This window comes from Telmatherina bonti, assembly GCF_933228915.1.
Source record: "Telmatherina bonti genome assembly, chromosome: 2".
In the NCBI taxonomy this organism is placed as follows: domain Eukaryota; kingdom Metazoa; phylum Chordata; class Actinopteri; order Atheriniformes; family Telmatherinidae; genus Telmatherina; species Telmatherina bonti.
In genome coordinates, this window is record NC_136620.1 from 6,090,954 (window position 1) to 6,103,387 (window position 12,434).

General features: G+C 45.1%; 1 protein-coding gene across 4 annotated transcripts in view; it reads left to right on the plus strand.

The window, feature by feature from the left end:
* Positions 1-5,122: 5,122 nt before the first annotated feature.
* The window catches only part of zc3h18 (zinc finger CCCH-type containing 18), a 48,095-nt gene continuing 40,783 nt past the window's right edge, over positions 5,123-12,434 (plus strand). For 3 of the 4 annotated variants that reach the window (XM_079255403.1, XM_079255405.1, XM_079255406.1), the window contains exons 1-4: positions 5,123-5,266; positions 5,874-6,766; positions 10,411-10,495; positions 12,286-12,434. In XM_079255403.1, coding sequence (XP_079111529.1) covers positions 5,885-6,766; positions 10,411-10,495; positions 12,286-12,434 — 1,116 coding nt within the window. In that variant the 5' untranslated portion in view covers positions 5,123-5,266; positions 5,874-5,884. Of the gene's footprint in view, positions 5,267-5,363; positions 5,404-5,873; positions 6,767-10,410; positions 10,496-12,285 lie in introns of those variants that run through there. The other variant, XM_079255404.1, reaches the window with a different exon arrangement.

Sequence of the window (12,434 nt, forward strand, 5' to 3'; positions counted from 1 at the left end):
GCCGCTCCTTTCAAGCCATCTTGCTAAAATTTTAGAGAAAAACAAGTTGTCAGTTAGAGACAGGTTCATAGCTGGTTAGAGACAAACCAGTGTCAGTTAAAGACAGGTTCATAGCTGGTTAGAGACATGTCTATAGCTGGTTGGAGACAGGTCTATAGTTAGTTAAGGACAGGTCTAAAGGTAGTTAGAGACATGTCTGTGGTTGGTAAGAGACATGTCTATAGCTGGTTAGAGAAAAGACTGTATTCGGTTCGAGACAGGTCTGCGGTCAAGTTAGAGACATGTCTATTGTTGTTTAGAGAATGGTGCAAAGTTTTTTAAAGACACATTCTGCAACTTTTTGACCTTAAAAATCTAAATCCTGGACTTGTTTGATGACACAGTAGCATATATTATGCGCATTTCTAGAGCTGTTGCTACCCAGAAGCGTCTCGAAGCTGAAAAACCAACACTATATAGAAATTTTACTTTGAGACGGGTGACGTTAGGCTTTGCGGTATAACAAGGACCGGACTGTTTTGAACACACGTTGCTGATTCAGCAAAGAAACACAAGAAGATCAAAAGAGAGAAAGAGATGAAACGAGAGAGAGAGCTAACAGGTCAGGTAGGATGCGAGATGGATCCCGAATTAGCCAGTGGTAGGGGGCACATGACGGGGAAAATGGTAAGAGTTCTGTTGTGCGTCTTTAAAGACTCATCTATAACTAGGTTAGAGAGACTGTTGTCATTTAGAGACAGGTCTATTTGCTAGAGACTAGCCTATTGTTGGTTAGAGACAGGTCTAGAGTTGGCAAGAGACAGGTCTACAGTCAGAGACAGGCTCATACTGTAGCTGGTTAGAGACTGGACTATTGTTGGCTGTTCTTTTCTACTCTGTTCTATTCTATTCTCTTTTATTCTATTCTATCTCACAATATCATCTTGGGGGCAGCTTATTCAGTCTTGAAATCTTTCTAACTCATTCTGATGAGTAAAAGAGGTAAGCTTGGTGCAAAAATGCTCCTTTAACAGCTGAATCTTTAGCTTACTTTTCAAAGTAGATAAGGACTCTGCTGATCAGACAGAGTGTGGTAAATCACTTCACCGCCATGGAACAAGAGAGAAAAGGAGTCTGACCACTTATTTAGCCTCATGTAGTGTTGGTAATGCTAGATGTCATTCACTGGTAGAGTGTGAAGTATATTCTTACATATTCTATCATTTTTAATCACAAGTATAATCTTATATGTTCTTTCATTTATTTAATCAACATATAATCAATAGATTATTTTATTATGACCTGTTGTGACTCTATAACAGAAGTAAAAACATGCACACAATGAGAGCACAGAAGAAGCAAAAACGGAGTTCCTGCTGAGAAAAGTCAAGGACGGTGGCTGGACTGATGTATCAACTGAAACCACACACACATGGCTCGAGGGTAAGTTATCAGTAATTTTCACAAAGAGGAGCAGACAACTCCTTAGAAAGTGGACAATAGCAGGTTTGTGGAGCCATGGGAAAAGAGTATGGAGGATGCAACTTTCACAGGAACCTCACCTGCTGACACAACACCAGGTCCGAATAAGGAAGAGGTCACAGTCCTGTAGAAGAAGCAACACTCTTAACAGAAACACACATTCATATGAATTTGCATAGACATGCACGCACATAGTCACATGATTTGTCCAGTATAAAAGATGAGGGTTGATGTAGGACAGGCGAGATCTTCGGGCTGAACCCGGGACCCTTGCATTTGATGTATTAGCTTAGCAGCTAAGGGTATCAGCAAGACCTCCTCTTCAGCTATAAACAATTTTCTTTTACTGAACAAAGAATAGTCAATTCTAACTTGAATCCTCTGACTTGGTCTTTTTTTTTTTTTTTTTTTTTTTTTCAACCAGATTTGAATTATATAAGCTTCTAATCAATGGTTTAATGTGTTTGCATTTTTAGATATTCCATATTTAAGAGAAAAGAATGACAACAATTGTAACTGTTTAGAGGGAGTGTGGCTCTGGATTAAAGAGAGAAGATAGACAGGAGCCGTCTTGGGTTATTGTTTTGTAAACCAGAACCAAAGCTTTAAATTTGATGCGCTTTGCAACTGGCAGCCAGTGAAGCTCTTTTTGGGCTGGTTGAAGGACAGACATACTGCTGGATTCTGAATTATCTGCAAAGGTTTGACAGAGTATTTGAGTATTCAGGCAGACCTGCCAGTCACAAATTACAGCAGTCAATGCATGAAATGACCAGAGCCTGAACCAATAGCTTTTTTGTATGCTTTGTCAGGTATGGTGTGATTCTCTTGATGTTGTAGAGAGCAAATTGGTAAGGTCAGGCAACCGATCGACCATGTCAAAGGCGGCAGAAAGGTCCTGTTATAAGTACTGAGGATTGACCAACCCACAAGAACTCAGTAACTGACAGGAGATCAGTTTTAGTAGGGTGGCCCTTCTTAGAGCCAGACTGTAGGAACAGTGACTGAAGACAACATGCTATACTTTTGACATGGACGGCACCAGTGAGACCGGCCGGTAGTTTTCAACTTGGGCTGAGTTGATTGTTGGTTTCTTCAGCAGCAGGGTGACTTGAGCTTGCTTGAAGACAGAGAAAAAGACACCGGATTCAAGGGAGGAGTTGATAATATGGATCGCTGCAGCTTTGATTTTTGGTCAAATGCACTGCAGGATGTCGGTATCTGGATCTGGAGGACAGGTAGTGGATCTAGAGTTGACTAGAAGTTTAGAGACTTGGTCCTCATTCAGAGGGTGGAAAGACCAAAGTGAGGCACCACTAGTTGGATGTGATGGACTGAGTTGATCAGGCTCAGAGAACTGATGGTAGCAACCTTTTCAGTAAAACAGGAAGTAAACATGTCTGCAGTCACCATGACGAGAAGCTGAGCAGGTGCTGGAGAAAGAAGACAGTTAAAGGCCATGAACAGCTAGTGTGTGTTGGGACCATTGTGGATCTGGTTCTGATAAATATGTACCTTGGCAGCCCTCTGGCTGGATGTGAAGACTGAGAGGTTCTGCTGGTACTCGGACAAGTCAGGGAGTTCTTTTCTTTCTGCTGGCCTGAGACCTGCTCTGTGACGTGGTAGAACCTCAGTGAGCCAAACTGGGAGGAGACTGGTCTGTCTGGTTTAGACGGCATAGGACAGAGTTGGTCCAGAGAGAAAGCAAGAGAGGAGCAGAGTGTTTCTGTAGCCATTACTTACAGATAGTACAGCAAACTCTGAGTGGGAAGGGAGGGTAGAGTAAACCTGGTCAGACCGCTGTGTAGGGCTGACACATCTCAGGTTCCATGAGTGCCATGACTCACAGGTCAGCCATTGAGCAGTTTCTTTTTTTTTTTTGTCTTGTCCAGCATTTAGGCATGCAGAATTATAGCCTGGATGCTGTGTTCTGTTGTGTTACTTTGCCAAGCTTTCCAGCTTTAGAGATGTAAATATATAATGAAGCTATTGAGCAGTTTCTAGTCAGTGCCAAATCAAAAGTGTTGCCAAGTTTGTGTGTTGGAGGAGTCTGAACCGATTTGAGATTGAAATAGTCGATAAGATCCAGGAAGTCCTTTGTCTGTTTTGTCAATGTGAATGTTTATGTCTCCCATCCCAATTAGTGGTGTTCCATCATCAGGAATATCAGAGAGTAGCATGTGCAGCTCAGAGATAAAGTCATTTGAATTGCCTCCTGGCGGCTGATATATTACCACTATGTATGCAGTGAAGGGTGTAGAGACATTCACTGCATGCTACTCAAGTGATGAACAGTTATCCATAGGACGGAGAAAGGTAACGTTCCTTTTTTTAGAGATAAGAATGCCCGTAGCGCCTCCTTGTCCAGCAGAGCAAGGTGTTTGAGTGAAGTCAGCATTGACAGAAAAGACAGCTGGAATTGCTGTGTTTGCTGGATGGACCCAGGTCTCAGTCTCAGGACCTGAATGTCTGAGAGATTTATCATTTGATTGATAAATTGTGTTTTGTGTACTATGGAATGACAGATCCAGGGATGTGTAAGACGTGCATGACGTTGGACATGACAGGTTTGGCAGATTGTGTTGTCTGTGTGTGACACGTCTCAGTCTGTACTCATGTCTGACAGTGATAAGTTTGAAGCACATTGTGTGATAAGTTGGTTGTGCGTAAGTTAGAGCTGCTCATGTCCTAGCTTGGTGGACTCGCACAGTTTGACTCGCAGGTCTTTATCTTTTGTGGTCTAACCTGACATGAGCTGATGCTTCAGCAGAACTTGACTACTGAAGTATCAGGTTACTTGAATGCAATGGGCTGAAACCACCTCTCATGGCATTGCAGACTCAACTGTTTTTAGACTGTAGAGTGAAGTGCTAATGAGAGAGTCCAACACTAGCAGTGCAAACAATAATCAGAATCCAAGACAGAAACTCCAGCAGTACCTCACCTAAGTTGACTGAACCACTACAATTGAAATCAGTGGTATAGTCAGTTAGAGACAGCTCTATTGTTGGTCAGAGACAAGACTAGTGATTGGAGACAGGCCTATCGTTTAGAGACAGTTCTGTGGCTGGTTAGACAGGTCTATAGCTGGTTGGAGAGAAGTTTATATTTGGTTAGAGACAGGTCTATATTCAGTTGAAGACAGGTCTGTAGTTGGTTGGGGACAGCTATTGTTGACAGTAATATGACCAATAGCTCAAACCATTTGGTTAGAGGAAGGTCTATAGTCGGTTAGAGACAGGTTTATAGCTGGTTAGAGACATTTGTATAGTCAGTTAGATACAGGTCTATATTTGAAAAGAAACTGATCTGTATTTATTTAGAGACAGATCTATATCTGGTTAGTGACAGGTCTATAGTTGCATAGAGACAAGACTGTGATTGACTGGAGTCAGGCCTATATTGGCTCATTGTAGAAGCATTGTAGTCCTTTTCTTTAGTTCAATGGATCTTTATCTTGTTTATAATGGACATCTCTATAAAAGATGAGTTCTATACCACCAGAACCACGCGCCAACTCCATACCATCAAAACGCTCAACTATCTCCATACCGTACCCTGCTCTATCTATCTATCTATCTATCTACACACACACACACACACACATTGGGTTGTCGCGTGTCGATGACGTCCAGGTAATGGCCGCTGTCGCTTCGTCGTGCAGGCTGTTATATTTTGGCTGTTATATTTTGTCCGCCACAGCAGCCGAGTAAAAGCGTGAAATATTGCTGGTAGCCCGCAGAGATCCGTGTCAGCGGGAGGGTCCGTCGTTAACGCCGTCAGTAACGAGCTCCGGGTCGGCAAGGTGAATGAGAAATGTGCCTGTTGGCGGCCAGAGGACTGCAGTTAGCCTAGCTTAGCTTCATGGAGGCTACTTTGTTACGGGAAGATGGCGCCGCTTAGGTTCGCCTGGAAAGCTGCAGTTTTCTGTTGTTTTCTCTGGTAAATGCGTCTGTTTCCATGTTCATGTGGTGGCAGGGGTTTGCAGGAGGTTTGGGACAGGTCGCCAGGTTTGGGGCCTAGTGCTGCAAGTGTTGCAGACTCCTTTCCCTGCAGGTTGATTTCATGTTGGGTAGTCCTGAAAACACAGGCAGGAAAACCTTTCTGTGTTTTTAATGGGGCCGAAATGTTAAACTGGCGCTGAAAGTTAACTAAAGAAACCTGAAAGAAACAAACATGTCTTTTTCTCTTCTTACATGCGATTCTCTTCCATTTCTGCTGCATAGTTTTGGTTGCCAGTAAGCCAGATAAGACATGTTAGCTGTATGTAGTCCGTAAAGGTGACAAATCAGTCGGTTCTGGGAGGCAAGTCTGCATGATGCGCTTTGCTTACAGTTAAATCTAAAAACTGAAGACTGAGTTCATGTTTCCGTGTTGCAGTTTTGTTACAAAACCGCTTCTTTTCTCATCAGAACATTCTCAAATGGATACCCCTGAAAGCCCGACCCAGTCCCCCCAGTCTCCAGGGGGGAGTGAAAAGGATCTGTCCGACTCCGAGCTGCTGCAGTCTCCTGACGACGAGGCGGACCGGGTCATCTCAGACAGCGAGCTGGCCCAGGATGAGGACACCAGAGGCCTGGAGGAGGACGAGACGGTGGAAAGCCAAGGGAGAGGCTCTGAGGACGAGGACGAGGTCGTCCCAGACTTCGTCTCTGATCCAGAGGATGAGGAGCTGGATGGAGATGGAGGAGGAATGGAGCAAGAAGATGAAACCATCATGCTGATGGAGGGGGATGAAGATGGTCCGCAGGAGGAAGACAATGGAATTGTTGACACCCCCCAGTCTCCTGACTCCGAGCATGAACAGGTCCAGAGTCACGTAGAGCCTGAAGAGGATGCAGAGGAAGGATATGATGAGTACAGGAAAAACATCTCTTCACAGCAAAGGGATGATGACGATGATGAAGAGGAGGAGGAAGATAAAAACAGGGCTGAGGAGGAAGACGAGAGGAGGAGGGCGGTTGCAGCGAGACAGATGAAAGACGACTCTGCATCGGTTTCTCGTGAGCTGGATGAACATGAGCTAGACTACGACGAAGAGGTTCCAGAAGAGCCCAACGTCACTGCTCCCGATGAAGAGGAGGATGAAGAAGACACTAAGGTGGAGGGAGAAGAAGAGGAGGAGGAAAGTGAGGACAAAAGCAGTAAGAAGAAGGTGAAAAAACCAATCCTCCCACCATCTCCTAAAGATGCTGAGCCCAGAAGGACAGAGGAGTCCAGAGGACCCCAGAGGACACGGAAGGAGTCCCTCAGGGACAAGAAAAAAGATGAAGATGATGGAGAGATCGACGAAGGAGAGATTGATGTAAGTAAACATTTATGATCTTTCCTCTGCAGGGTCCGAAGCGTTGAGCAGGAAGCGTTAAAGAGTTCAGTCTCAGCTGCAGCTTCAGGAAATAAGTTTTCTCCCCGAGTCCAGATTCAGCTCCGGTTCCGGATGTTCCTGGAAGTCGACTAAAGGAACGGTCTGCCCCGCGGCTCGGTGGTTCTTTATGTTTTCCTGTACACGGCTGCTTCTGTCAGCGCATCACGGAGCCGTTCCGGCTCGTATGACCATAATGTGACGCGTTTAAACACGCTTTCCTCTGAAAGCTGTCCCACAGCAGCTTCTCCATCAGAAAACTTCATAGAAACACAGTTTTAGGCTGGATTTACCTGTACAGGGACATGACATGCACACGGCTGTGCAGCATGCACATCCACGTGCACACGGCTGTGCAGCATGCTCGTCAACGTGCACACAGCTGTATCTGAAATGTAGCATGAATCCATCTCTGCATCGAGAATACTTCCACATCATCTGATATGGAACGTCGGGAAACGGAACATAAAAGCAGAAATCCTGTGTGGTAAAATGATCGTTCCTGGAGGATGGAGCTAGTCCTCCGTCGGCCTCGTCAGGCTGGAGGAACTGCTTGGCTCGGTGGGTCTCCGGCGTAGATTAAAGCCGGGGTAGGTAATATTGGGGAGCCAGCAAGATGTGAAAGTGGCACCCTGTCCTGGCCCCTCCCTCTTTCTGTAGCCCCTCCCTCTTTCTGTGGCCCCTCCGCCTCTGGTTCTGCTCCTTGCGTGATCCAAGGCTTTTTTATTTGCAGCATTTTCCACCAAAGATTTTCTCTTTCTCGGCTGTTTAGCAGGAGGAGGCAAATAAACCGAACCGGGTCGGGAAATCCTTCCTGCATTTTCTCAGCCATGTTTGCCTTCCGTGACATTTCCATGGAGACATGACGTTTCCATGAAATCTGACAGGAAGTGACTTCATCATCATGTCCAGGTCAGAACAGCACAGATGTACCAGCTGCTGTGAGATTGATCCTCGTGCACCAGGTGGTGTTTGATCAGGTGTCAGGATGATGACCAGACGGAGGTCGATTAGATTGATCTGCAATAATATTTATAATTTATTTGGTTTTAGTTCCAAATCAAAGATACTTTATTCATCCCCGAGGGGAAATTCAGAGTTCAAGCCAGCTTGTCCAAGGTGAGACGTACAGACATGTAACATTCATGACAAAAGAGCAATACAGAGCCAAGCTTAAGCTCAGGCCGTGAAGCTATTATACCAGCACTGCCTTACAATACTTAAGAACAGAGATACATTAGGATCATAGGGGGGTCGAGGGCGAAAAAGGTCATGTAACTCTGGGCCGCGCCAGGAAGAGCAAAAAAATCCTCATACACTGAAGCACAAACTAAAACAAGACACACAAAGTCCAGGGAGGGGCCGGGGGTGGTTGAGGTGGGGGGACAGAGCGTCTATGAACATCTCTTCTTCCGTTCTCAGGGGGGGTTTCACCGGCCCAAGGTCGATGGGAAGCCAATGTGATTTGTTTGTTGTGTGGGTTCCAGGCGAGGAAAACAATTTGCCCTCGGCCTTGAGTCCATAGCAGGTCTCAGGCTGGCAGCTCCAGACAGCCGAATGGGGGGGTCAATTTCAACCGATTCTCGCAGACATCTTCTCCATGTTGTTGTCAGTTCTGCGGACCAGCTCCAGGACCACGGCCAGATGACCAGTATGGACCAGACTGGTATCCTGCTTACGGTCAAGTCCGGTCAACGCAAGAGTCTGTGGACTGCTAGCCCGGCACATACCCTTACAGAATTCTCGTAACCTGCCAGTTGTTGCCAGAATCTCACGGGTCTTTAGGTAGATCAGAACTCCACCAGCGCCAATCGGCAGAATCCCAATTACCAATAATCCAAAGATGTAAACATCCTCCACGTCCTCAGAGGACAGAACCGCCAGACACATCGATCTCCACCTGGCCCATGAGTCCTGAACGTATCCAGCCGGAAGCGTCCCCTCAGGACATGCAGGCTCCCCTCTGCCCGATCTTTGGGTTGAGAAAAAATGATCAATTGCGTTGAGAGACCAGCCGATCAGATCCATGATGTAGTTTGAGTGGAAGTAAAGAGATGTAAAAAGAGGCTCCGAGTCAGACAGGACAAAGTCGCAGGCCAGAGTGGGAGGAGAGGGAGGAAACAGGAGCGCAGAGAAAAAGCGTCCGCCTTTGCTGAGAGCAGGAGTGGAATCCATCATTATGTTCTGTGGTGGATATGGCTGCAACGATTTGTCAAAAATGAAAATTCATCAACGTGAAATTTCCCTGTCAGCGCGTCGCGTTATAAACGCCGTAACGGCTTTGCTAATAAAACGCTGCTCCAGGCAACTTAACGCCGTTTACCAACCGCGGCTTTTTAGACAGTAGAACTCTAAACACCGAGCAAACGATGCAAAGCACCACAGGAAGAGCTGGGGGCAGGATTGTCCTGCAGCATCTTTGTTTAAACAACGAAGAAGAAACTGACGGCGGCGCAACTATTTCCAAAGTTCGGGGATATTTTACGCCAAACAAAGTGTCAAACAGGTGAAATGTGTGGTCTGCCACGCAGAGTCGGCGTACCACGGCAGCACGACGGTCATGCATGAGCATCTGGAAGGAAAGCAGCCGGAGTCATGGTTTCCAGCGTTCCGGATGGCAAAGTTAGCATTAGCGATGTGCTGTTGTTACATCTGCCAAAGAGCTTCTGTTTTTACCGCCGTTTATCTGTTTGTGTTCAAGATAACTCAGAAAGTTATGGATAGATTTTCATGAGATGTTCAGGAGTTGTTGGAAATGTTAAAAGGAAGAAGTGATTTAATTCTGGTGGTGATCCGGATCACCGTTTGGATTCAGGAATGTTTTAAAGGATTCTGGACCTTGTTTACCTACAAAACAGGTTTTTTCAAGATGTAAATAATCATTTCAATGCAATTCTACAAAAATTAAGAGGTTAAAATATTTTATTTATTTTGTTATCCTTTGAGGTAAATTCTGTACAGCTTGGATATGACACTATAGCTAAGTTTGGATGTTTCAGAATAAATTAGTAGAAAGCTGTTAAGCTTAATATTCAGCTGGTTCAAGAGTCGTTCTTTTAACTTCCTAAAGGACATTAAGGTGTGACTGACTGGGAATCAGGGGGACTTTCATACAATGCAGATGAAGAGAGTGGCGTAAAACATACTGGAACCAGTAAAAAGAGCTGCGTCAACTGGAAGCACGGATTGTTGGGGGGGGGGGGGGGGAACAGAAATAATCGTGAATAATTGATAAAATAATTGACAGATTCGTCGACTATTAATACAATGGTTGCAGCCCTCGTGGTGGATCACATTTCCCTTCGATCTTGTTGCATTTCAGTGATAAGGACGTCTCTAGACATCTTCAGCATCCTGATCTGGACCAGATTGGTTGTCATGACAACCTGCGTGTTCTCTCTGTCACATCATACTGCTTATAAACCTATGAGACATGCAGTGAGACAGTCGTCCTCAGGAGGACACGTTAATGTCCCCGGTGATGTGTTTGCTGATGGTGCAGACTTGTGGTGCAACAGAAAGTCTGGAACATCCGGGGTTTAAAGTGATCTAAAGTGTTTCATGTTTGGATTTGCTTGTGTTTACAGGATGATGACCTGGAGGAGGGCGAGGTGAAAGATCCCTCTGACAGGAAGATCAGACCACGTCCCGTCTGCAGATTCTTCATCAAAGGTACGTGGTGGGGTGGAAAGGACCTGCAGGCGCTTCCAGGAAACAGGTCGGTCTTCAGGCATCGGTTTCAGGGCCTGTCCAGCAGAGGGAGTGGTAGGACTTTGGTAACACATGGGTTCTTGCAGTAAAACAAGAACTAAATCACTGAACCTGAAGGGAAAAAAGCTGACAATGAGTTTTAACCTCTTAATACTTTAAATATTTTAGTTATTTTCTAAAATGACGGATGCAAAGTGTCAGAAAAATCTTTCCTCCAGAGCAGAAGTGTGAGATGAAACCATCTGGATGGCAGTTTATTCAGGCTCTTATTTTACTGAAGCTCCTTGGTGATTAATCTGCTGGTTCCATCACTGTACAGCGAGACAACCAGGCCTGTCGCAATAAGTCAGTTCATCGCACGATAAGAAAACATGTCCACAGTAAGTTAGCCGGAATCAATCATTTTCATTTGTCTTTCTTTTCTGCCTTATTTGTTTTAAGACAATATTAATAAACGTGGCAACACAACAAGCTTCTATCTGCACCTAAAACAACAATCAGCTGCAGTTTTCCCAGCTGGGAAGAAAAGCTCCGTCTTCCCGACAGTCCACGACCTCTGGGCTGTTTAACCGACATAAATACCAACAGCAACATGGCGTGCACTCAGACAGCCTGGTTGGTGAAGCCATGCTGCCCTTTACTTTTATTTTTTTATTTCTTTGAACAGTTTTAAGTCCAGAGTGAGAGATTTTGAGATGTCCTATTTTAGTTGTAATAGCTTTTAGTTATTTGTTCTGTTTAAGTGGTAAGATGTAAACTGCCTGTAACTCTTGCTGCCTCTTGGCCAGGACTCCCTGGAGAAAGAGGTTCTTAACCTCAATAAGACTTTCCTGGTGAAATAAAGGTTAAATAAATAGAAAATAAAATAAATTGTTAAAAAGGTGACATTTTGAGGGGGAAAAAAGCATTTCACAGCCAGTATGAATCACCTGGATGAACATCGATGTTACAAACGGCTTTTCCACAACTTTACAACGACATGAGGAATGAGATCTTACCATTCCACCTCTGGTCCAGTCCAGTCATGTGCTCCTATTTGAGCTTTACCATCCTCCATGCACCTGTGTTACATGGTGTTTAGAGACCACATGTTCCAGATAAACATGTTCCCAAACCTGCAGGAGAAATCCTGATTCAGCAGACTGGACGGGTCTTGTCTGCACATCCAGCTAAATGTTCTGTAGAAAGGAAAGAATGTTCATCTTTCAAAGGATGTACTTGACTTTGTTATTTTAGTTGAAAATCTTAAAATGACAACAATTATAACTCAGCGCAATAATATTGTTATTGCAATAATTTCTGACACAGTGGCAGAACACATGGCAGAATTTGTTACCATGACAACCCTAGAGACAGCCTCCTGGAACGTCTCGGAGGAAGCAGAAATAAGCCTGGATGGGCGCCACACAAGGCGGGGGCCTGTCGCTGGGCTGAATCTGGATGAGCTGGGATGTAACGGGACCTCGAAGGATCTCGGCTTGCCAGGATCTGCCTCCAAGTTGCTCCACGTAGAATAAAAGCAGTTCCCCGACAGACGGCTGGATGCTTGTAGAGTTTGTCTTCATGATGGCGTTTACGTGTGAACGCAGATCAACCTGAGGAAGTTTCAGCCTCTACTTAGTTTGGTTTGACACTAAACGAGTTGATGTCTTTAACAGTTTACATTTCTGACATTTTCTGCTTTTAGTGTGTTTTATGAATAAATAGACTGTAGAACGACAACATGAGGAGTTCCTCTGCGTCTGTCTCAGGGAACTGTACCTGGGGAATGAACTGCAGATTCATCCATCCTGGAGTCAACGACAAAGGCAACTACTCCCTCATCAGTAAACCGGACCCCTTCTCCCCCAACGGAGCCCCCCCTGGAGGACCCCACCCGCTCATCCCCAGCAACCCCTGG